The 25,412-nt window shown below is 37.1% G+C and overlaps 3 protein-coding genes across 3 annotated transcripts in view; 2 read left to right on the top strand and 1 right to left on the bottom strand.

The window, feature by feature from the left end:
* The window catches only part of LOC106153787 (uncharacterized), a 211,452-nt gene that overhangs the window by 56,770 nt on the left and 129,270 nt on the right, over positions 1-25,412 (top strand). The gene's annotated exons all lie outside the window — the stretch shown is intronic.
* The window catches only part of LOC147761906 (uncharacterized), a 47,274-nt gene that overhangs the window by 16,279 nt on the left and 5,583 nt on the right, over positions 1-25,412 (bottom strand). The window contains exons 2-3 of the mRNA XM_087014085.1: positions 8,971-9,214; positions 8,605-8,707 (exon numbers count right to left, since the gene is read on the bottom strand). Of these exons, the coding sequence (XP_086870211.1) occupies positions 8,605-8,707; positions 8,971-9,102 (235 nt within the window). The 5' untranslated portion in view covers positions 9,103-9,214. The remainder of the gene's footprint in view (positions 1-8,604; positions 8,708-8,970; positions 9,215-25,412) is intronic.
* On the top strand, positions 2,074-5,452 carry LOC147761907 (3'-5' RNA nuclease TATDN2-like). Its single transcript, XM_087013138.1, has 2 exons — positions 2,074-3,060; positions 3,996-5,452. The coding sequence occupies exon 1, from the start codon at positions 2,074-2,076 to the stop codon at positions 2,638-2,640; it is 567 nt and encodes a 188-aa protein (XP_086869264.1). The 3' UTR covers positions 2,641-3,060; positions 3,996-5,452.

Raw genomic sequence — 25,412 nt, 5'->3', positions numbered from 1 at the left:
GTAATTGTATAAGGCATGGTTTAAGCTTGTTCGAGAGATAATAACAGTCGCGTTTAACAAAAGATGGTAAGACCCCCTCCTCTTTAACTGATGTCACTGTTAATATTGACCGCACTTTCATATATTATGTAATACACTGTCAGACTTTCCCCTGTTGCACGTTGGCGTTGGATTGTACTTGTGCCTCTGTCAATGCACCTCATTTAGTTTAAATATTTTTACCGCATAAACCTTTGAGGTTAAGAGTTATTAGATTAGTAGCAGAAATAGGATGCTTAGACAAAAAGCTTCTAGTCAACTCGCTAAGACCTAGGGTGTGATGCTGCTATCATCCGAGGAAACACCTACACTGAATCCTCTACCTGAAGTCCCTCTAGCTGAAACAAAAAATGCCCCTTGAACCGGCCCATTTTTAAAGCGTCGAATCATTTTTGATATCATTGAGCGTTAAAGCGTAGGTTTATTCATCATGATCTATTTTGTAAACAATACTTGCCTAGATTTTACTTGGATTGATCATAGTCACTGTTTGGCTACTCGCCTATAATGCGTGCTGAATGACAGACAACTTTATCTGTGTTACTGTTTTTATGACCACGTTAAGTTAAAATAGAACGGTATCGGTGATTTAATCCATCCAACATATTTATATTTCTTCTTTTAAATCCAGGTTAACATCAAGTCAAAGCAAGCCTTGCAGATTGATTTTCACAATGCCCTGTGCTTTAGAGTCCCATGTTATACAATAAAATGAGTATGACCTGAGAGAAATATAAATATGAGGCCGTGTATGAAGATGTTTCAAATAATAAAAATCAAGAATTTATACATGTTAGGTACATGCACATCACTTGATAAGTCATTTCACAAAAATGGCATCTAATTTTTCAGATAAACCCCCACTTTTATCGATCTCAACGCCTTGTCTGATGTTTACATGTAGGCGTATACTCCAATATTAAATGCGAACAATACCAATAGCGACTCGAGATCGTTGCCTGTTTTTCACACTTTAACACAAACTCATGAAGGGTTAATAAAAGGATTCGCGTTGCGACATCCATCTCTTTCTTTCGAACAAGCAAATTAAGGGCTGACCCGAAGTAAGCTTTCATAACTAATTTCTCTTTGACTGTACAGGGGTATATTGTAATTACTCCACTTGGTCGCCTCCATTGTCTTGTAACATTGACAAAGAATGTGTTTTCACACGCTAGTTTACATAACTCCTTTGCCTTGTGTCTTTATCAAGGTTATAATCAGTTTGAATAGGTTGTCTTGCCTCACTTAAAAAGGGAGTTGTTCTTCACACTGGTTTTTGCCTACATTTGTGTAACTTATGCTAACCTACTTTGTACAAATATGGTTTTAATAAATCGCCAAAACTATGATACTAGTGAACATTGTGTATCAAACATTTTGATACGATTAAATAAATGTGCAAGAAGGATTACGGAATGAGTTACTATTTACCCCCCCCCCCCACGCGCCCTTCAAAAAATGCTCTTTTGATTTCGAAATGAATTTGTTTTTAACGCAAAGAAGTCCAATACCCCCTTCACGACTCAGTCATTGTACAGCATGTTATATTACTCTTTACACTTTTTATTTGACACTGTCTCTGTTTCTCTCCCCTTTTACTTTCTCTTGTTAGAAGGAGGGCAAATAATTAAGCATTCAAAATATGCATCACCAATCTTCAGAAAAGAATGAGTGAATGAACCATTGGACTGGCCCACAACGTCCGACACAGCAGAATAAATTAAATAACAGCTTTCACAGATTTAACTGCATTTAGCTGTATAGCGCCACTATATACCGGTACATAATCCGCTGCATGCGCGAAGCTGTTGAACAAAAGGATAGTTCTCTATGGAAGACCTTTTGTTTACATAAGTACTCTAAGGGGGCGTGCCTAACCAGGCGACAAGAGGATTAGGCTAGTCACTATGTTCCGTCAAATTCGTTTAGCGACCCTATCATTATCACACTCCCTCTATTGTATTTTCTGACGTTATAATTGTATCTAATCTTCTTACGTTAGATGGAATAAATGCACACATACATAATCTTATGACTGTAGGTGAGACTGGTGTAGATTACACTACCTCATCGTGGCAGTGGGAAGCTCAGTTTGAAGTCCTGGAAAGAGCTCTCACATTATTAAGAGAAGACCAGGTACTGGTGCTCCACTGTCGAGGGCCCAAGGATGACTCAGCTGGTGATCTGGTTTGGAGACATGTTTTGAACATTCTTAGATTAGCTGAGAATGTGAAAAGTGACCAGTTATTTCACTGTCACTATTTCACGGGGTCAAGGAGGATGGTAGAGAAGTGGGTACAGTATTTTCCCAATTCCTACTTTGGAACTACTGCCATCTTCAGGACGTATACGGATACGTCGAGGAGTAGGAGAGCAATAGAGATGTTACAGTGGATGCCTGCTGGCAGGTTATTGCTGGAAACTGATGCCCCCTACTTCGGATTTCTGAAGAGAAGTAAGTCCACTCCAGCTTTCCTGGGGAAAGTAGCGGAAGTCGTCGCAAAAATTCGTGGGTGTGACTGGGAAGATATTCTCAAGATCATCGAGGAGAATGGGCGTCGGTTATATCTAGACCGACTGGGGCCCAGTGTTGAGTAAAAACACCAAGAAGCTGGCCAGGAGGGGTACGACCTGCTCAGGAGTAGATGCTGGGAAGGAGTATTCCTAGTGTTGAGTACCGTGTATGGATTCCTTGGCTGGGTTAGCATGGGCTGATCGAGTAGTGATACAAGGATCGTAAGAGCGTGTTGTTGGTGTTGGATTGTAATGGCTACCTCCAATCCAGATAAAGTGGGGAGGAGTGTAGTGATCCGGCATCGGTGGCTTGTCTTGGCCTCGATTCCAAGTCGAGGCTGAGTGTCAGTTTGCGAGAAACTCGATAGCTGTAAGGAGTGGTTTTACAGCGAGGAGCACTGAGAACAAAGGGCGACGCCATTACTGTGAAGCAAGATTGAGATAGAGGTTGGAATCCTGATTTCTAGTGGTTATCTATAGGAAAGGGATTCCGTTACTGCTAAGGTAAGCAGATTATTAGTAGAAATATCCGGAGCTAGAGTTGATTAGCGTAAGGGATTTCTATACAAGGTAAGAAATTTAGTAGTGAGTTAGTAATAGTGAACAACATATACAGTAACTGTCAAGTGTATTGACTGATGGTCGTTACGACTTTCTTTTGTATCTCACGATCTTAATAGATTACAGCTTTATAATTAGGCACCGAAGCTAAGTTTGAATGCAGTGTTTTTTTTTTTTTTTTTTTTTGAACCAGAGGTATTCGGTAGAATTGAAATGATAATGTTTATCACAGTCTACCAACTGGTTTTCTTATCTAACACATGGGTGACATGCATGTGCATTGTCCTCTTCTTTTAACATTTTTTTAAGAAAAAGGGTCAGTAGCACAGAATTTTTTATTTCTATAAACATAAGAATGTTTGCTAAAGCAAGTGTTTGTAAAGCAGTTGAGAATGAGACTTCCTTATTAGTTTTCAAACTAGATATTATCTCAGTTCTTAAGATTCAGGTTATTGGTGTCTCTGACAACTTAGACCACGGTGTAAGTGAAGAACAAAAGACTCGGACGTGGTGTAACTCGCATAACCGCACGTCTCGCATGAATGCATTATAACCCGTTCATGGACCGTAGTCTAAATAAGACTCGTGTGTGTCACATAACCCTCGCTGACTCGGGGTCTATCTATTACATAAAATGGGTTATGTAACATCTGAACAAAAGTGATGTCTTGTGAAAAACAGGTAACTCTCCAGGTAGATGTAATTACAAATAGTTGCCTTTAATTCAAATAGCAGTCGCCTTTTATCAGCTTGGTAGCCTGTGACACCATTTGACAAAATGGTATTTAATTAAGTGGTATCACAGTTTTGCAAGTGCAGTGTACCTTGATCCCTAAAATCAACCCTATGTTAATTAATAAGCCCATTTTTCTTTTTAGGTCTTGCACTCTCAGTGCCTTAATGACAGTCCTCTGCGACTGTAATTACAGGACACTGCAACTGTATGGCAGGACTTGGTGAAACCTGTACCCATGTTGCAACACTCCTATTTTTGTGGAAGCTGCAGTTAAGATCAGGGATACCAAAAAAAGTAACGCAAGAGAAGGCATATTGGAAGTTGCCAACACCCTTTTCAAGTGTCACGTACAGTAAGCTTAAGGACCTTGATTTTACCTGCCTCCTCCTTGAAATAAATTGGCACTTCTTTATGCACAGACAAGCCAGTAACTCCACCAACCCCAAACCAAAACAGTTCCCAGCCGTCAACACTACCTCCCACACAGGAAAGATTAGACAGATTTTTCAATGCTCTCAGCAAGGCACCATCAAAGCGGGCTATATTTGCCCATGTGCCAGAATATTGTGAAAATGTTGTCCCTTTGTTATTAAAAGGAGATTTCCCCATAGTGCTGACAGAGTTGAAGGACAAGGAAACTTTTGGCTTTGCATATAACAATTTAATTGATCACTGTGAAAGCATACTTGAAGGTTTGACAATAACCGTTGAGCAAGTACTACAAGTAGAGACAGTGACTAAGCGCCAGAGCCAGACTTCTCACTGGAATCGTTTCCGTGCTGGGAGAATAACTGCTTCGAACATGAAATCGGTATGTAAAACTAACCCTGCCAGCCCAGCCATGTCACTGATAAAGACGGTCTGTTATCCACAGGCAAGGCAGTTTTCCAGCAACGCCATGGAATGGGGGTGTAGTCATGAAAGTGTGGCAGTTGATGATTTTTTGCAGCAGATGAGCCAAGACCACAGTAATATAAGGGTAGTGAACAGTGGACTTATACTGACACGAGACTACCCTTACATTGCTGCTTCTCCAGATGGCATTATTGAACGTGATTGCTGTGGAAAGTCTATTTTGGAAGTTAACTGTCCCTTTTGCAAAAGGAAAGTACCCTGGATGGGAATGATAAGACTTTTTTTATTTGGTCAAGGACAAGGGAGGAGAGTTAAAACTTAAACGGGACCACCAGTCCAGACACAGCTAGGTGTTGCCAAATTGGAGAGGGCGTTTTTCGTTGTGTTGACTGAACAAGATCTCCATGTTGAGGACATTTATTTTGGTGTTGGTTTTTGGGAGGGAATTTACATGAAGTCTAGCATTTTTTTTTCTGAAAGCAGTACTTCCAGAATTGGTAGCAAACTTTTTTTTTTCAAGAACCCCAATGCCATTGCTTGCTGACAAAACAAATACACGGTTATCTGATGAGCAGTGGTGCTACTGCAAGGATATGGAACATGGGAGCATGGTGTGCTGCGATTCAAAGGACTGTGCCATTCAGTGGTTTCACTTTAAGTGTGTGGGGATTAAGGGAGAGCCAAAAGGAAAATGGTTCTGTCCTGATTGTAGAAAAGCTGTGAAAAGGAGAAAAAAAAAAAGAATCCTCAGTAGAAAAACTATGTTTCTTCATTTTAAGATACAAACATTGGCAATTGAATTATGTGCAGGTTTATTTCTTTGCACACAGCTTAAGAAGCAAGCTATATTCAATGGATAATAAAATAGCACATCATTAGTTTTAGAGTACAGCTGCAGTATGATGTCAATATTACTGTGGATGTTTTATCATTTGTATGAATTTCTTTTTTTTTTTTGTAAAAAAACATGGCTCAGCCATGCAGCAGTCATTTTATGTATGCCTGACATGATTCATAAAGCAATACAAGGTTCAAATAATACTCACTTTTATTCCCGTTTATAGATGTGATTCTACAAAGATTCTTAAATGCAATCTAAATTGAATAACCATAGGAGAAAAATAGTTTTACTTAGAGTACAACTCCAGCATGCTATTAAAGTAGATGTTTTAATGCTTGTATTTCTACAATCTCTGTAAAAAATGGTCAGTCATGCAGCAGTCTGCTTACTATATATATATATATATATATATATATATATATATATATATATATATATATATATATATGTCAGTGCAATCTAAATGTGCAATGTGCATTTGTGATAAAAAGTTTCTTGCCATATGATGAATAAATTATCCATTTCAGTTGAATGGTACAACAGAATCACAAAGATTTGACAATGCACAACAAACCTTAACAATTTTGTCAATAACAAGTGTGTCATCACCCTTTCCTGGTGTAAAAAATCGTGAGGTAATTTTGCTGATAATATTAAATACTTCTGCCGAACAACGCCTATCAATCTCTCAACATGTATTCTACTGTTGACTATCCTCCTCGTTTGTTCAACATCTAAAGCTCCGAGCTGTGATTTACCCCTGGTAAATGCTGGGATGTATAACCGTTCACACATGCTATCTACACTATCCTGTATGTCAAAACCTCTATCTGCTAAAATTACATTCCCTGGCAAAAGCTTATTAAGCAAACAACAAGTTTCTTTAATTATTTTGTCACTAGCTCTGCCGCCATGCCTATCTGAGATGAAACATATCACTCAATGAGGTGCAATACCTATCAAATATTTTGCTGTGGTATTGTGTTTATAAGATGACCAAGTTTCATCTCTTGCTTTGAGGTTAGATGAACATTCCATAGGCATTTCAGAATAATCAATAATCACGGCAACTTTTGTACCAAAATGCTCTCTAAAACTCATTGGCATTGTTTTTTTCAGTTGCTCTCTCTCAGGCCAATGAATGAGAGGTGACAAAAGAACAAACAATACTCCCAAAATGCTTCTAAATATTCGTGAAACAGTACTATCAAAAACTCCAAATCTGACGGCCAAATCCTGGTTTGCAAGGTTTAGTCTCAGTTTCATAAGAACAAGGATCAATTGTTGAAATTTATCCAAAACACTCTTGTGTAGAGAATAATATCAGTCTCAACATAATCATACAATGATTTCAGAACTGGGTAATTTGGGAGGCCAGTGTAATTTCTTACTTTTTCAGCGTCATTTTCAAAAAAAGTCAATATGAAATTGTTTTGCCTTGCAAGCTTTTTTTAGTTCGGCATTTTCACTTTGAAGTCTCATTATTTCCTCTTCCATGGCTGTATACAGCTTCATGTCGACAGTACTTTGAGATGCTGTCCCAGTCTCCACATTTGTAGTCATCTCGAAAGTTGCAGCTACTTCTCCAGACTTCTGTAAATCAAGTAATGCAGTTGCTGCCTCGTGTTGTTTCTTTTTTGTGGATCATAACAAGCAAAAAGACCGAGTTTGAGCATTTCAAGTGCATGCTACTATAACTTTCAAAACCGTATGCTTACATGATGTGAACTCTGTCACTAGACTAAAATTATTGAGAAATATAACTTCTCGTAGTTCCAAACATAGCATTTCCCTACACCATGTACATGTAGTGACTGGCCAGGGTCTACCTTGGTTCGATAGCTCAGAAGTTGAGCACTCCACTCCACTCTGGTACTTTCCCCAAAACGATACAACTAAATTATCCTTTTCCGTGTAATAAAAACTCACCTACGAAATGGTCTGAGCACACATGTATGTGTTCATAGCTTGATTATTTGATGTCTGATCTACCGATGTTAGATAACCATTTATCACGCCTTGCTTGCGATAATTCCTTAGTCTGGTCACCTTTGTGTGTTATAACTTAATTTTGGTAGCCTGTAGTATGATCGATCATTTTCTTGATTTCCCCTGTTCTAACAGCCAGAAACAGCACAAAACGAAGGCATTTTAATTCAAAGCCCGCAACCGCGCTACCTGCCCACGCGCTTTGTTCCGGACCCCCAATATGGCGGCGGCTAGAGATCGTGACGTCATTCAAGTTGAATTTGACCTACAGGAACAGGCCCGGTCGATACGAGTCTCGGAGGGCGCACAAACTAAAGGATGTCCTCGTTGATTTAAGTGCCATATTTTAAGCACCTGGCAAGTGCGGCAAGGTGTAGTTTCACATAATTCGATCTTATTGCACTGAAATACCTTCCTTGGGGACCCTTTTAACTTCTGCCAAATGTGAGGCCTCAAAACTGTATTTCTAAGGATTAGTGCCCAATTTTACGGGGATAAAATATAAAAGATATCTTAGTGGACTTTTACTTTGTTGGCGATTGATGTATGAAAATATAAGAATTTAGATGGGTGTTGCTTTTGTCTTGGCCATTAATACCTGCTCATTTATTCTAATCACGACAAATGTCAGATGACTTTACAATAGAAGGGGATTTCCCTCCAACAAACGCTACAGGCCTAGTTGTAATTATGTTTCCGCTGTATACCTGTTTACAAACGTATGCTTGTGCGTGTCCACAGTTTCAGACGACGGAGGGCTGTAAATGATCCCTCGCATGCAACACTGCCCACTGGTGTTGCAAGGAAGATTGTAAAGATCCTACGAAGTGCAATGAAATAGTCATGGCCACAGGAAATAAGAGAAGCTGCTGCATCCATTGGCCGCATATCCTAAGGAACATCACTAAATAACAGTTTCCACTTTTCCACATCAGACTATTTCTACTTAATCCCCACCTCGGGAGACCCATGTGATAACAATTGGCAAGAAATCTATGCCATCTGATATCATATCATCCGGTTACATTTTTTAGTTTTATCAAATACTGACATAAAACAAACTCACCTGTTTCAATAAGCGCGTTGCAAAATTGTTCAAAAGCAGCAATCCCTTTTCCTTGAACCATGTCAATAATTGTCTTCACTTTTTCTTCCTTTGTCTTTTGAAGCTGGATGTCAAAAATAATGTATTTCAAATAAGTCTGAATGATTAAATACAACCACTAGGAAACATTTCTCTCAATACCTTGTCTGACAAACTCCCAAAAGAAAACAGTTTGATTATTAACATTAAAATCGTCATGGGTTCTCATTTTTTTATTTTCTATTTATGGAAAGGCTTAATAAATTCCCATTGTCAGCTATCAGTCAAACGTGATAATGTACAGAAAACTGTTCCGTTCAATGTTAAAATAACCTTATGCTGGCCTACCTTAATACGCTCCACCATTTCAGCGGAAAGAACTTTTGTCCGGCACAGATAATCTACAACTGGATCAGGTTTCATATATTGAATCAGGGCAAGGCGATTCTTGCTTATTTGGTCAAGATGATGCTGATCCATACTTTACAGTTCACTGTCTTACTGCTCTGCAACTGAGAGTTCTTGATTCATGTAACAATTTGTAAGGCTGCTGATTGTCAAATTGCACAACGCTTCTCTTCAGTACCTGAACCTGAAATATATGATGTTTTAAATGAATAAAATCATACAATAGGCAGAAAAGGATGCATTGACTCACCGAATCTACAATTTCAGTCCTGCCGTAAGATACAAATTCAAGAGCTGCTTTTTATATCTCCTTATAATTCGCCACTTGATTTCAAATTACATTTCAAAAAGCAAACTTCAGAGAGACTTAAGTTGGTAGTTTATCTTCAAAAGAAACCATTAAAACCATGTGACGCAAATAAACGGTAGTTGTAAAAGATCTCAGATCTTCCCCATACATTGAACAACGGATTTTGTTGTCATAATTAATGATAACCGACAATTCTCGACGACTTACAAAGTAACACTAGTAACACTCTCTGTCAGACCCCATTTAAATGTAAAATAGGTTAAATGCCCATTTGTGGCATCATTCGCGGACTTAAATACCACATGACAATGCCGATGCATCTCTTTTGTAAGAACAAATATCTTCAAACGGTTATATATAAACACCCCAAGAATGCCAAAGCTGTCTTCATCACCTAAACCTACAGAATGCTGTAAACGGTCAACTGCACCCAGTGGCCTTCATTACCAGCCAAAAGTGTGGTTTAACCTTCCCCAATGCTGGATATACCAAGTTCTCCCGCTTTTTTTTTTTTTTTTTTTTTTCATTGCAGATAAGTACAAAATAAGGAACTTTCTTTGCCTTTCTAGGACAACCGTTTGCTGTTGCTAAATGTAAATTCTCTCTACCCTCATTGTCTTGTAAATTGACAGCTGCTCCTTGAAAAAATGACTTTTTCAATTTGTACGTCTACCCTCTTTATAAATAAATTGGTTAAATAACAATAACAATGTTTTAATCCCTATCTTGTGAATAGAAGGGGGCAGACAAACAATGGAGGGCCGTATAAATCCCTTCAAAATTCGAACGCACAAACACAATAGCTTAGGCGGAATAACACAATACTTAATACGAGTGAACCCCATGACGCCGGTTTCTGTGGCCCAGCGCGAGCGTGACAATCCGCTGTAACTAGGTGTAATTAACAGCAGGATACATCAGCCAGAAGGTCCCTATTGTTTGTTGCGGCGATAGGATTATAGCTTGAAGAGGCTAAACCCATGCTAAGGCGTGCCACGCGAAGCGAACTGTCCTTTTGTTCACTAGTTTGGCACGCGCAGCTGGTTTTTACTGTTGCTAACCAACTGCTAGTTAAATTTGTTATCAGTTATTTCATCCTATATGAAATTTCCGCAGTCAAAAATTGAACTAATTATTGTTTGTTTGGTTGAAATGCATGAGCGTCAGCATCAATCTGTCTCAAAAAATTCCTTTTGCATTAATTTATAAATGTATAATTTATTCATGTACTTACGTTTTAATTTGAAATATCTGCATTCAAGCGTTCAAGTATTTATAAAACATGAATGATAATGAAAGAGGAATAAGGAAATAACATATTACTTATATTATGCTTATATTATAATATTGAAATTAAATGAGGTGCATTGACATAGGCGCAATGACAATCCAACTACAACGTGCAACAGGGGGAAGTCTGGCTGTATGATCATACAATATACGAAAGTACGGTCAATTAAAAGTGTAAATCATCAGTTAAAGAGGAGGGGGTCTTACTATAGCTCGCTATCTATTGTTAAACCCGACTGTTATTATCTCTCGAACAAGCTTAAAGCATGCCTATACAATTACTGTGTCTCCGGCTGCCGTTCAGAAACACCATGTCGAACATATTTTGCTACAGTGAGAAACATGGTACACTAGCGTCTTGTTTTAGATCACTCAAGAAAGGATGCATACGTGCGACACCAGAGGAAAAACAATCAAGTATGCATCTGATCCATTATAGTAATTGCACAGTGCATGTTACTAGACCTTTGTCCTAACTCAGTAGTTAGGAATAGGATGTTTGGATAAAAAAGCTTCTATTCAACTCGCTTAGACCTAGGGCGTGATGCTATCATTCGATGAAACACGTAACTGAACCCTCTACCTGAACCCGAAGTCCCTTTAGGTGAAACAAAAACTGCCCCTTGAACATGTCCATTTTTTAATCGTCAAATGATTTGTGATTTCATTGAACGTCTTTGATCGAAAGCTTTCAAGTGACAATAACCGAACCGTGTGTTGATTATTTATGAAAGCGTAATTAAGTTTATTCAACATGATCTATTTTGTAAACGATACTTGCCAAGATTGAGCTTGGATTGATCACCGTCACTATTTAGCTACTCGCCTATAATGCGTGCTGAACGACAGACAACTTAAAAATATTATCTGTGTAACTGTGCAAATGAACGCATTTAGTTAAAATATAACGAAGCCGGCATTTAATCCATCGAACATATTTATATTTGTTTTTTTAAAACCAGTGTAAGGTTAACGCCAAATCAAAGCAAGCCTTGCAGACTGGTTTTGTTTAAACTGTCGTGCATCAAGTAAAGCTAAGTAAAGCCTGTTTCTACTTCGCAGTGTTCATCCCAGCCATAAAACTGCATGAAGGATAACAAGACTCCGTAGACCTGTGCTTCAGGTTTCCAGGAGTCCCGTGTAACACAATAATATCGAAGGCCTGAGAGTAATACATATATGAGGCCGTGTATGAAAGATTTAACAAATTAGAAATTCAAGAATTTAAACATGCTAGGTACATGCACATCACTTAATAAGTCATTTCACAAAAATCGCATCTAATTGTTTAGATTAACATTTACTTTTATCGATCTCATCCCATTGTCTCAACCACCAAAAAGAAATATAGAGAACATGAGGAAAAGTAACACGTTTACATGCAGGCGAAGGAGTTATACTTCAATATTAATCGCGAACAATATCAACAGCGACTAAAGACCGTTGCCTGTCTTTCACACTTTTACACAAACACATGAAGGTTTAATAAAGGGAGTCGCGGCGCGATATCTATCTCTTTCATTTGAACAAGCAAAAGCCTGACCCGAATGAGCTTTCTATACTAATGTCCTTTTTATTGTATATAGTAATTACTCTACTTGCTCGCCTCCATTGTCTTGTAAAAGTGACAAAGAATGTGTTGTATTCACACACGAGTTGAAAGAACTTTGCATAACTCCTTTGCCTTAAGTTGCATAATGTCTTTCTCAAGGTTATAATCAGTGTGAAGAGGGTGTCCTGCCTCATTTAAAAAGGGTGTTGTTCTTCATACTGGTTGTTGCTTAACTTATGCTAATCTTAAACTTTTATGTACCGATATGGTTTTTATAAATAGCCAAAATTATGAATTTAATGAACATTGTGTATCAAACGTTTTGATACGATTTAAATAAATGGACGAGGAGGATGACGGTATTAGGTTCTATTTACCTCTGGCTTTAACTTCGCCCTGGTATATAAATGAACAAATGTTGCAGATCGTAACAAAAAACTTTCTTATAGTGTTTTATGACATATATGATTTACACATTTGATAGTGAAACACTCCTCGACTTTAACGAATCACCTGACGTAAACTGTCTACCCGCGCTCCCCGAAAAAACTGTTTTTTTTTTTTTAATTTTGAAATGAATTGCTTTTAAGGCAAAGAAGTCCATTAAACCCTTTAGTCTCAATATCATTGTACAGCATGCTGTAATCGATATTTAAAAAAGTTAATTTTTGTACTCCGCTTTCATCGAGGATACCTCAAGTTGAGGTTACAATTACGTCGCTCGCCTATGCTACTGGAATATATATTTAAGGACAAATTAAGCTTTGTAAAGTCACACACCATAGATACTTAATTTTGTCTCGAATGAAAAAATAGCCTCAAATTATCGTTTTGTGCTTTAACCTTTCATTACTTGAACCAAGATCTGTACTATAGCTACCAAGACGTACATGCATCAAGTCTGCTGGGGGAGGGGAGCATTTAAATGATGAACGAGGAAGTCCACCTGCAAAAGCAGCAGCAGTGGTTTAAAAAATCGCCTTCTAGACTCCTTTTTCTTTGACAGCAACATAAAAAGTGTTTAGGGAGAAAGTCACACAAAGACCCGACGTTGTTTTGTCTTCAGCATTTCCTCTTCCTTGTTATCTGCAATTACTATCGTCAATTAATGAAATCGAGAAAGCAATTAAGTGACGGCACATTGAATATAGTCACTAGGTGCATTTCGCTGAGTGTTTACAAGATCTAACGACACATTTTATCGCCACGCGTTCTAGTTTGATTAGTTTAGAAAATTAAACAGTTACTCTGGCGGCTCTCCGTCATTGCTATGAATCTGACATCGAATTTAGTCCAAAATATTAGTAAATTCAGAATTATTAGCTAAAACGTAAATTGCCCTAATTTGTCAGATAATCAAAAATGCCGGTGATCCACGCGGAGGGTACGCTTTCCTGAAGGTAGCGGCGACGAACAGCGACGATATTTTTCTGAATAGTGAACCTTTATTAGTTACGAAAAGCCCCCTTTTCAACAGGCGCGTTTAATTAATTACTTCATGTCACAAAGTTAATTTACACAGGCAAAACTTTATTCAAGGAAATAGTTTCACGAAATGAACGAGAGTAAAATATAAGTCGGCACAAATATAAGGCATACAACAATGAGTCATGTTATGGATCATGTTATGGGCCATGTCGGATTATAATGGCATACCTTGATGCAAAACAGTCTATCGTTTCTTCCACCACGAGTCCCTTTATTTAATGTAATGTATTACTCATTACCCGTTTCATTTGACACTCTCTCTTTTTATCTCAAAATCTGCACCACCAATCTTCAGAAAAACATAAGTCAACGAACCAGTGGGCTGATCCACAACATCCGACACAGCAGAATGAATCAAATAACAGCTAGCACAAATTTATATGCAGTTAGCTATAGTGTCACTACATACATAATCAGCTGCACGCGCGAAGCTGTTGAACAAAAGGATAGTTCGCAACGGGAGACCGTTTGTTTACATAAGTACTCTAAGGGGGCGTGGCTACCCAGGCGACCAGGGGATTAGGCTAGTTACTATATGCCGTCAACAATCGTTTAGCGACCCTATCATTATACACTCTCTCTATTGTATTTTCCACCGCATTAATCGCAGTGTAATCTTCAAATGGTCCACGGGGTAAATGTACACATTCTTAATCCTAGTACGGTAGTTGTTGTTATTTTCAGAAGGTTTTAATGTGTTGTTAAATATTGAAATATATTGCTCCGTATTCTTGTTTGTTTGTAATGCATGGTAGTATAGTATGCTTAAGCTTTGGTTTGATTTGCTTGATTCATGATTTTTTTTTTTTTTTTTTTTTTTTTTTTTTGTATGAGGCATTTCAATAGGAATGTATACATTTTCAACGTCCTAGAAGCACACTTAACAAATTTTTTCAGGGATACTGACTTAAATTAGTTTTCAGTATCCGACTTAAACCGTTCTCTTAGCCGTTTGATATTGATGACATACATAGACATACAGTTATGTCGGATAAAATTACTAAAACGGTTATCAATAGTTAAAACCAAGATTAAATCTCACCATTCATATAAATACAGATTTAAAGCAAAATTTAAATGTGTGCTTGTCAGATTTAAAACTTATATAATAAACTCGTTAAAAAGTCACCCATTGTTGCTTTTTAATTTTATGTTTGGTCTTTCACAGAGACATTTGAACCGAGCTTGGATTTCCATTAAAGCATATAAACACTTCTGCTAGTTTCTTTTAAGACTCAACTAACTGCAACCTCTTCATTATTTGGTCTTAAATTGACCTATTTAACTGGCCTTATTATTTTTTTTTTTTTCGGTTACACACTGGTTGCTATATTCTTAGAGCATTGTCACTTGTGAGCAAGGATGCTGTCATAATGAAGTCTGGAGTTAACCCCAAAGTCAGTTCTTGAAGATGGAGTGAGATACTATAACAGCTGAGAATATCTCGTTCAGTGATCCCACAGGCACATCAATCTGGTCATCCATCACTGGAAGGAAGAAGGTTTTGATGCAGAATCAAGTTATTTCTCGTATCCCATGGATGGTCAAATGAGGGTCCGCAGACATGTTCAAAACTGCATCTTGGAAGAGTGTGTGCAGCATAATATCGCCTGAGGTGTTAGATCAGTCCGCATTTGGGGACATTCCAAGCCCTTGGTATTTGTACATTGCTCTTTTTGGAACAAAACGTAACAGGGGCATTTTATTGTAATATTCTGAACAGAAATTTCACTCCATTTGCAAGAGGTGACATCAGGGGTGCTACTGTCTTCATTGTGACAACACAGTTGCCCACAGTTCACGTCTGGTTAGCGATTTGTTGCAGACACTCGAGGCTCGGAGGATGGGACAACCGTCTTTGAGCCCTGATACTAATCCTACTGAGCACATGTGGCATTAATTGGATTGTGCATTGCACAGGTGAACCAATTTCTAAATAATCTGGACAAATTTCGCCACGCTCTTTCGGATGAATGGGACAATATCCACAAAACAGAATTAAGGCCGGTCATAGGGTTAACTACGCTTAAAATCATGTTTTTGAGTTTTTTGTGTGTTTTTATTAATCAAAAAAGTATCTATCGTTGGGTGTAATAATTTTTATGAATTTGCATCGCAAAATGTGTCTTTTGATGAGTTTTTCAACCGGCACGCGCCCCAGTCAGGCAACTAGGCTGACAACTAAGCCACGCCTCTGTTACTAAGGGCCGTTGCCATGAGGGGGTCGGAGCACAGTTAATGAGTTATAAGCCGATTACGTGTGCGGTAATAGGTTTTTAGCCTTACATCAGCTTAGCATCGAAGAAGTCTAGCTAGTACCCTATGGAGAAGAGAAAATTCGTGTTAAAAGTCCATTTCCAGAGGAAAGAAAGAAAATGTTGAAAGAGAGTAGGGCCTATGCGTGGCGGTTGGGGAAAACCGGCCATATTAGTTCAGTCGGATGACTGATTTCTGTATACCTAATAAATGGGTGAAAGAGTTAATCGAACCGTCTTAATTAATTGACAAATGAAAGAAAAATAGATTTAAAAAAAAACGATAAAAAGGATACTTTTAGCCTAGCTCCTAATTTTTGCGATATATATCGGCGAGCGTATCTGCGACACGTTACGAAAGCGGAAATGATTGTTGGTCGCCGTTTGCAAAAGGCAAATCTAATGTTGACAAAATAAAATTTTATTCTCCAAGATATAATATCATGGAGCTTGAGAGACACGCGAAAAATTGTGATGTGAATGGCCAAACGAGAGAAATCCAAGCAAGGGATGACAGCATGATTAAAACAATAAAAATAAAAACGCATGTTAGCGGATTTGCATTTTGCGATGTTTGGAGTAAAACAATTTCAAAATCACTGATCAAGCGGGAAGAAAGAGTTCAAAATGTATCAAAAAATTAAAATCACAAAAAAGACCCCGAGAATAGTCAAGACTAGCAGGTAAAAAGCAAATAGGGTCTTCGTGTCATGTGTGTAAAAATAAAATATGTCTAATTTGCAAGTCTGTTTGTAACTTGCATGATGTCTTTCATATCTAAAGCAACATAATGCCTTTATGCATTGACATTTGTCTCCAAAATAATACATAGGGCCTAGCAGTAACGTGCAAGTTTATTTAAAACTAATAATAGATAACTAATGATAATAGAATATTTATGCTCCAGTTTTTTTATCATATTTATCTTCTTAAAAAATTAATAACTTGCCCTCCCCCACAGTTGCCAGGATAATCAGTTTAGAACTAATACTGTCACCCATACATCTGTCTTTTGATTCATCAAATTTGCAGCATAAATAAATTTATTTTGTGAGCTGAACGCTAATACTTCAAAGATTGTCAAAGTGTCTTGTCGGAGAAAGACAGAAAGGAGAGCTATAGTACACCTTTAAAAAATCAACCATTTGAACTTCATTATACAGCAAGTTTATTGGGAAGTGCAACAGCAATAAAGGTATGTGTACAGTAAATCAGTCTTCTGATTTTTGTAATGCTTATGGGAGTAAAATTGGGGTTTCTGAGCAAAATGTAAGCTCTCGACAGACAGTTTTATCTGATCACTTTGCCGATAACAGAAAAGGAATCTCTCAGGTAAAATTACTCGATTGCCGAGGAAGAGCCATTGAGACGTTCAAATGCAACTTCACACCTTTAAATTGCGGTTAAACATAATCGCCTTTGTTAGCGCTTCCTTTTACATATCCTTGACACCCTACTGGGCATCACTAGGCTAGGGCCCTCTCCAGAGCTGATGTCAGGGGCTTAAGTAGAGAGGTCAGGTCAACTTTCATAGTTACATAAATATCAGCCATCTGATCTTATCTAATAGAGCAATTCATGAGCTTTCCAAAACATTTTATTTTTTGAAAATCAAGCAAGCCAATCAAAAGTTATTAAATTTTCAAGAATGCTAGTCGGCCACAAAATTTTGAAAATGTCTTGTATGCAAGCATATGTAACAGTGGAAGCCAAAAGTGTCACCTAATTGCCCAATCAATAAAACAAAATTGGCATAACTTTTGAATGGAGTGAAATATCCATTTGAAATTTTCTGGAAAGTTACACTATGCCAAGAAGAATCTGGCAAAATACAATTTTCTGTAATTTGTCCTTATTTCCATGGCAACCATTGCTAAATATCAATAGCGATCGATATTATTTTTTTGATTTTTCAACCTAAGGCTTCAGCATCACTGCCCAAAGGCTACTTTTGGATGAAAATGATGCTTATCAATGTGCCATCACTAAAATAAAAAACTATGGTTTCTAATGTATCTGTTGCTATGAAAATCGTCATTATGATAGCTGTTGATATGGTAACTGTTTGAATTATTTTTTACACATTATCATGAACTTTTAAACTGAATATGAAGTGGGAAACACTCTTGGTACTCAGTTTATGAATTTAAATTAAGTAGTAAACAAATACTCTGCCACTGTTGCCATGGCAACCAATATTACAATGACAATTGCATATACGATTTTAAGTAAAAAATACCAGAATGCACAATGAAAATAAATGATATCCGATTTTGGTAAGTTATAATTTTGCCAAAAAATTTAATTGATATTGGACATCATAGCAGGTAGGTTATACAAAAACCAGCGAGATTTTTTGGAGAGACTGCCATAACATAATGGCAGTTTTAGGATTTTTCCTTTTTTTTTTGTTGTTAAGAAAAAAAAAATAAATATTTCTTTTGTTCCCTTTTGTTCGGCTGTCATAAACCATGCTAGAGTTATTGCATATCTCCATGATTTTAATTAAGATTCCCCTTTTTATGTTCACTGACGAGTTCAAAGACGAAAAAAGCACCAGCCCCATCAATATCGTACGTAATTTCATACTTTGTTTGAAAAATAAAATAAACTCTATAAAAAAAAAACACTCTATATTCTTGAATTGTAAGCGTTTTATCAATATTACTGGGTTTCGTGAACAATTCAAAGATTTTCTGATTAGATATTCTGATATCTTGATCCTCTTTGGGTGCTGAAAGTGCAGTTGCTTTTTCATCAGCAGAACAGCATGGTGCGTCCGCCATTTTGTTTGCGGTAAGATCAAAGTCACTGATTTTCTAACGGCTGTTACGGCTCTATCTTACCAAAAAATAATAAATAAAAAATTGATTTGAATCGTGAATTAGTTAAAAAATTTAGGTAGGGGTTACAGAACCTTCAGAAATTCGTTATTCTAACTCTAAAACACGATTAAAAACTTTACAAGCTAGTTTTAGTTGCTGTTTTCGGTTGAGTAAACTTCTCTAACCCCTCACTCGAACGCTTGATTCATTCTCCTCATGAATATGTGTCCAAATATGAGGAAATAACGTCCGGGACGCCTTACGGAGCTTTTAGAAAAATGGCGCCAAACGCGCATGTTGAGCAAAGTTCGTAAATAGCGGGAACCAAACGAGGAAGTGAAATCACCGGCGATTTCTCGCAGCATTTTCGTGGCTGGAGGCTTACAACAGAGACATGATACATTGTTACATATATTGTTCGAAAGCCCATTCAATGCACTTTTTAAATATTTTTTCTAAATTTATCATAGGACCCAAATCTTGGAAGTTATGATGGAAAACAAACAGCGCGGTTAGATTTCTTCCCGTTTTCGACTACGTGAGCGGTGTAACCTGACCTCCCTAGTTTAATTAAAAGGAAATTGTTTGTTTGAAAGTTATCATCTTTTGAAGTGAATAACCCATTGAAATATGGGGTAATTTAACGTAAAAGATGATAAAATCAAAAGTAAATAGTTTAAGACAATTCCCTGGTACTGCACTGAAATGCCTTCACACAGCTTTACGAGGCCATTTGAATCACTTGAATAGCTGTCTTGGTTATAGAGAAAACCCCAATTCACTAAACGATAAATTCGAAAGAAAAACACCATAAGTGAGGAAAAGAACATGACAGCAAATTCATTGAGGACAAAGATACTTATAGAGATGAAAATATGTTTTCTTGTGGCAAATCACTAAAAATTAAAACAAACTTCCCAAAAGGCCAATTAAAGACGGAGATTAAGTACAGTGTCCAACGGATGACACTATAGCACCAATTTTAGGGGGGAAATGCCGTTTTCGGAATTGGGGTTTTCGTAGGACACCTGGTTTCCGTAGGACACCTGGTTTCTGAAATAACGGGTCTCGAACTCTGTATCATGGTAATTAGGTATAATATAAAGGTTCCCCTGGACCCTGCATTTAACCGGACCCTACGTTTCATGACAGCTATCACGAAACACAGAGTCCGACTGTCATACAGAAAAACTGTATATCGCACAGGGTCTGAAATCTAGGGTCCTACTGTAGAACAGTAGATATTTAGTAAAAGCGCTTTATATTGACAATCTGGGCATAATAGTATTGCAATAAAGCAAACCTTTGATGCAAGTAAATATAATATAACAAAACGGCGGTGGTGTGCACAACGACCTGGTGGTGTAGTGGAGAGCGACACGGACAAAGAGCTTACTTTGGAATAAATATGACGGTGTAACAGACATTGGTTGGAGTCACGCAATGGATTTTAAATTCGTGTACCTCCCATTTCTTACTCTTTTTTCACTTATAATTAACTTGAAAATAAAATATTTTACTTATTGTAAACTCAGTGTGTGTCATGCCGCAGTAAAATGTTTTATACACACTGTTCATTACATTTCATTTCTTTTTCATTGCCTTGTGATCGTTTGGACTAGCCCCCCCCCCCCATACGCGTGACTTATTTGACTACCACTCATAAATATGTGTAAGCTAGTCATATACAGTGCAGCGATGCTTAGCTGTGCAAAACGTGTCTTTTCTTAAAACTATACGCGTGACTTACAATGACTACCACTCAAATGTTTGACAGCTTGCGTTATACAGTGCATCAGTGTTTTAAAAGCTGTGCAAAATATTTTTTTCTTGAAACGGACGGAATTCATTAATTATTAGATTGTTAGATTATTAGATGGTTTAGCCACTTCTACCATTTGTGTGGGATCCCTCCTGAAGGTGACCATGCCTTAGATAATGAAATTAAATCTTATGAAAGCCTACCAGGTGAAGCAGTACTTGACAAACCTATTACAGTGAAAGAGGTTAAAAATGCCATTAAATATCTAAAAAATGGGAAATCACCTGGGGAAGACAAGGTGAGAAACGAAATGTTGAAAGCAGGAGTACAGTATTTTGCAGTTGTGCTCACAAAACTATTTAACATGGTGCTAAATACATCTGAAATCCCTGAATCTTGGAATCTAGGAATTATAATCCCGCTTTTTAAATCAGGAGAACATATGAACCCTGAAAACTATAGAGGCCTCTGCATAACTAGTTGCTTAGGGAAATTATTTAATTCAGTTTTAGCACACAGGCTCATCCAACATATTAACAATGAAAACAAATTAAGTGAAGAACAAGCAGGCTTCAGGCCAGGTTATAGAACAACAGATCATATCTTTACTTTGAAATCAATAGTCAACAGGTATCTAAATCAAAACAAAAAGCTATATGCCTGTTTCATTGACATGAGAAAAGCCTTTGATTCAGTATGGCACAAGGGACTATTACTGAAATTGCTTAAACTCGGGATTAGGGGGAAATTCTACCGTGTCATAAAAAGCATGTATAGTAACACCAGATTAGGCATCTCGGTAGGTTTAGGCTACACTACCCCATTTCTATCAAGATTAGGAATCCGCCAAGGGGATAATCTTAGTCCCACTCTCTTTAATTTATACATGGATGACATCAAGGAGGCTTTCCTCTCTTGTAACCAGCCCGGTGCAATTAACGGACTGAATCACATCTTGTATGCTGACGACCTTGTCCTAATATCGGCATCTAAAGATAGTCTACAAAATAAACTAATGGCACTGCAAGCTTACTGTAAAAAGTGGAAACTAAACATAAATGAAAAAAGTCCAAGATCATGATATTTAATAAAAAAGGAAAATTAGACTCTGCAACAACATTTACATTAAATAATATAGCCATTGAATCAGTAAAAGAGTACAATTATCTGGGATTAACCTTTACAAATACAGGTTCAATGAAAAAAGCAATTGAAAATTTAAAGAAAAAGGCTCTAAAAGCAACTTTTGCTCTTAAAGCAGCCCTGTCCTCAAACAAGATAACATCTCCCACACTCAACTTAAAACTTTTTGACAAAACCATCAAGCCCATCTTACTATATGGGTGTGAAGTTTGGTCTGAAGAAATATTTAAGGAAAAACAAATGTCACTTACAAAACTAAATAAATTTCCTTTTGAACAACTACATCTAAAAATGTGCAAATGGGCACTAGGTGTACGAAAAAATGCTATGAACAATGCCTGTAGAGCTGAATTTGGAAGATTTCCACTCTATTCTGATATTGCAAAACAGACACAAAGATACAGCGCCAAACTGAAAGAGCTACCTTCCAACAGATTGGTCAAAAACATTTATGAACAGGAACAAAAAGAAAAAGGACCCTGTTGGTCTGAATCAATAAGAACATTTATACAGTGTTGGGGTCTGGGCCATAAAACTGATACACAAACACTAAATAACTTTGAAAACCTAAGAGATGCTATCAACAATAAAATTGAGGAACTATTTTGGAAAGACCTGGAAAGTGATAACTACAGTAAACTCAGGACATACAGATTACTTAAAAAAACCTATACCCCTGAAAAATATCTGTCAATGAAAGTCACCCCATCAGAAATGAAGACTATTGCAAAAATGCGGATTAGTGACCACGAATTAGAAATTGAACGTGGCCGCTATACGTCCCCTAAAACCCCTACTGAAAATCGCAAGTGCCCCCACTGTAATGAAATTGAAACGGAGATCCACTTTTTACTGAAATGTGAAGAACATAGTGACAGAAGAATTCGATTTATGATACCTCCTGAGCAGAAAACAGATCATGAAAAAATTCAGTGGCTGCTCAGTCCAAAAAGTGAATCGTGTTTGAGAACATTATATCTTTATATAACTGAAAGTTTGAAAAAACGACACACCCATCAATAGCAATAGTCGTTTTATTCTGTGCTGCTTCCCAGTAATCATTCCATAAGTATTGTATAGATCTGTATAATTTGTTGCTAAGTTGTTATGACTAGTGTAGAGAGCCTGTAAAATGTAATATGTATGCATTTTAGTGCTCAATAAAAATTAAAAATTATTAAAGTGTCATTTAAAATATACTTATTTAATTTTGTTTTACAGTTTAAATAACTTATATTCAAATAAAATAAATGACCTATATTTAAATGGAATCAACTCAAAAGGAATGTATTTCATGGTTCTCAAGGTATAAAATGGCTAGCTGCTCGCGTTGCCCTACACTGTCACCATTTTAAGTTAATTGTATTTTCAAGCAATACGGCTTTATTTACAACATGGCAGGTGTACCATGAAAATCTGACTCCCCAGTCAAAATTTCACAATGAAAATCAGACTTCCCCAAGATAAATTTTGACCCCCACCCCACAAAACTCAATAATTGTTATTTTATTTGAGTATAAGACTTTTATCTTGAAGTATGCATAATGGAGGATATATTGACACTTTAATTTGTTAGTTTGCAGGTGAAATTTTTCATTAAAAGAAAATCAAAAATATGTAATTTACCACTCAGTGAATCCCCTAAAAGCTATTCATTTGATATTTGGTGATATTTGGTGATATTACAACATCTTTCCTTTTAGTATACTTTATGAATAATATATTGGAAATATTTGGAAGTTCGATGTTAAAATATTGATTGGAAAAAAATCAGGAAAAATATTCATTTTCGTTCATAACCAAGGGGAGTCAAAATCCCACGGGCACAAGAATGCAAAGTTATTACATTTTTTTCATTAAATTATCCCCACTTTTCATTCAGTTTTTGAAAAAAAAATAATAACGGGAAAACAAAAGCAAGTGTTTTGTTGGATTTGTTATAAATATGAAGAATTCAATTAAATATTTTCCTGATTTTTTAAAATTGCATTCATAGCCTAAGTAGAGCCGAATAAAACTACAATTAAGAGAATTAATTGTATTTATGTAGCAAATGGTTTGTTTTAGTGGTGCTATTAACTTTTTGGTAATACATCAACGTTTTGTTTGGGTCTTGTGTCTGCACATTTTGACCTTAAGTAGTTGACCAAGACAAGGTGTTAACAGATGTCCAGGGTTAAGGAATGTCTTAGCTGCTGTGTATCAAGGCACTCACAAGTATATTCTATGAAAGATGTTTTGGAGATTAATTCCATCGAGCTGCATTCAGTGAGAAGTCATTCAGCTTTTTAGCTGCGGATATATTTACCCGTAGTTTTAGCAGCTACACTGTATTATTACTAACGTTTCTTTATTGTTATTTGTACACTGGTTACCAGTCATCACTTTTGTGGTTTCAAGATTTGGGGACGACTATTTGTTACTTGGTGACTATTTTCTTCGGATTATTCAGTTTTCCCCAGCCACCAGTTTTGGTATTCAAGATTCAGCGACGGCTGTTGACGGTTATTTGTTACTTAGTGACTTTATTTTATTTGGACAATATTCACTTTTCTCCAGTCACCAGTATTTGTTATTCAAGTTTCGGCGACGGCTGTTTCCTTTTACGGGATGACTTCAAGTTTTGGATCACACACAGGCTAGTATTTGTTTTCATTTCCCCCCCCCCCCTTTTTTTCACGTGTTCTTATCAATACATTTATAATTGTTGTGTTATGCAACTACAGTTGTTACCTATTTTGTTTAGGTGTCACTCATCATGTTATTTTTGATTTTTTTTTTCTTTTGTGTGAATCTATTTTATTTATGTTTATATTCCTATCGGGCCAGGTGTTTTTGCAGTTTTCATATTTCCTATTTCCTGGCTGTCATTGACATGCCGTAATCTATTCATATCCTATTTCCGATTGTCTCCGTGTCCGCATTACCAGGTGGAGTATTATTAGGGGTTTCTGGTCGACTAGGCGATATGCATTTTTGGAGTTTTTATGCTCTTTGTTCTGGGTGTACTTCCCAGGTTTTTAACTGTTTGCCTAGTAGTGAGAACCCTGTGGTGGTATCTGGTATACTAGGTTCTGTGTGTATATTTCCCAGGTTTTTTAACTGTTTGCCTAGTAGTGAGAGCCCTTTGGTGGTATCTGGTATACTAGGTTCTGGGTGTATTCCCAGGTATTTAACTGTTTGCCTAGTAGTGAGAGCCCTTTGGTGGTATCTGGTATACTAGGTTCTGGGTGTATATCCCAGGTTTTTAACTGTTTGCCTAGTAGTGAGAGCCCTTTGGTGGTATCTGGTATACTAGGTTCTGGGTGTATTCCCAGTTTTTTTTAACTGCTTGCCTAGTAGTGAGAGCCCTTTGTGGTATCTGGTATACTAGGTTTTAATTTTTTGGGAGCTGTTATGTCCCTATTCTGGGGAGTCACCCAGCTATGTGTTCGCTGCCTAGTCGGTTTTCCAGATATCCCTGTTTTTACGTGCAAGGCTAAGCTGAGGCTGTTGCCTGCATGGATTTTCTCTGGCGGCGGACTAGGAGATGTTTAATTTTTTACACTTATTATATCAATATGGCTCATGCCATATCTACCCAGGCTATTCGTTGGGTTTATGCCGGGTTTATATGTTCTCTGTACAAGTGTATATTTTATTCATATTACTTATTCCGTTTACTTACTTGAATTACCTGGCCCGGGAAATTTTTATTACTGAATTGTCTAATATATAAATGCAACTGCCTTTGCGCAGTCTTCTTAGTTTCCTTTGT

This window comes from Lingula anatina, chromosome 5 (genome assembly GCF_051362555.1).
Source record: "Lingula anatina isolate TDL-2025a chromosome 5, LinAna3.0, whole genome shotgun sequence".
In the NCBI taxonomy this organism is placed as follows: domain Eukaryota; kingdom Metazoa; phylum Brachiopoda; class Lingulata; order Lingulida; family Lingulidae; genus Lingula; species Lingula anatina.
This window is presented reverse-complemented; position numbering and strand designations above follow the sequence as displayed.

Coding starts and splice junctions, on each gene's coding strand:
- LOC147761907 (XM_087013138.1), top strand. CDS start 2,074: ATGACTGTAGGTGAGACTGGTGTAGATTACACTACCTCATCGTGGCAG.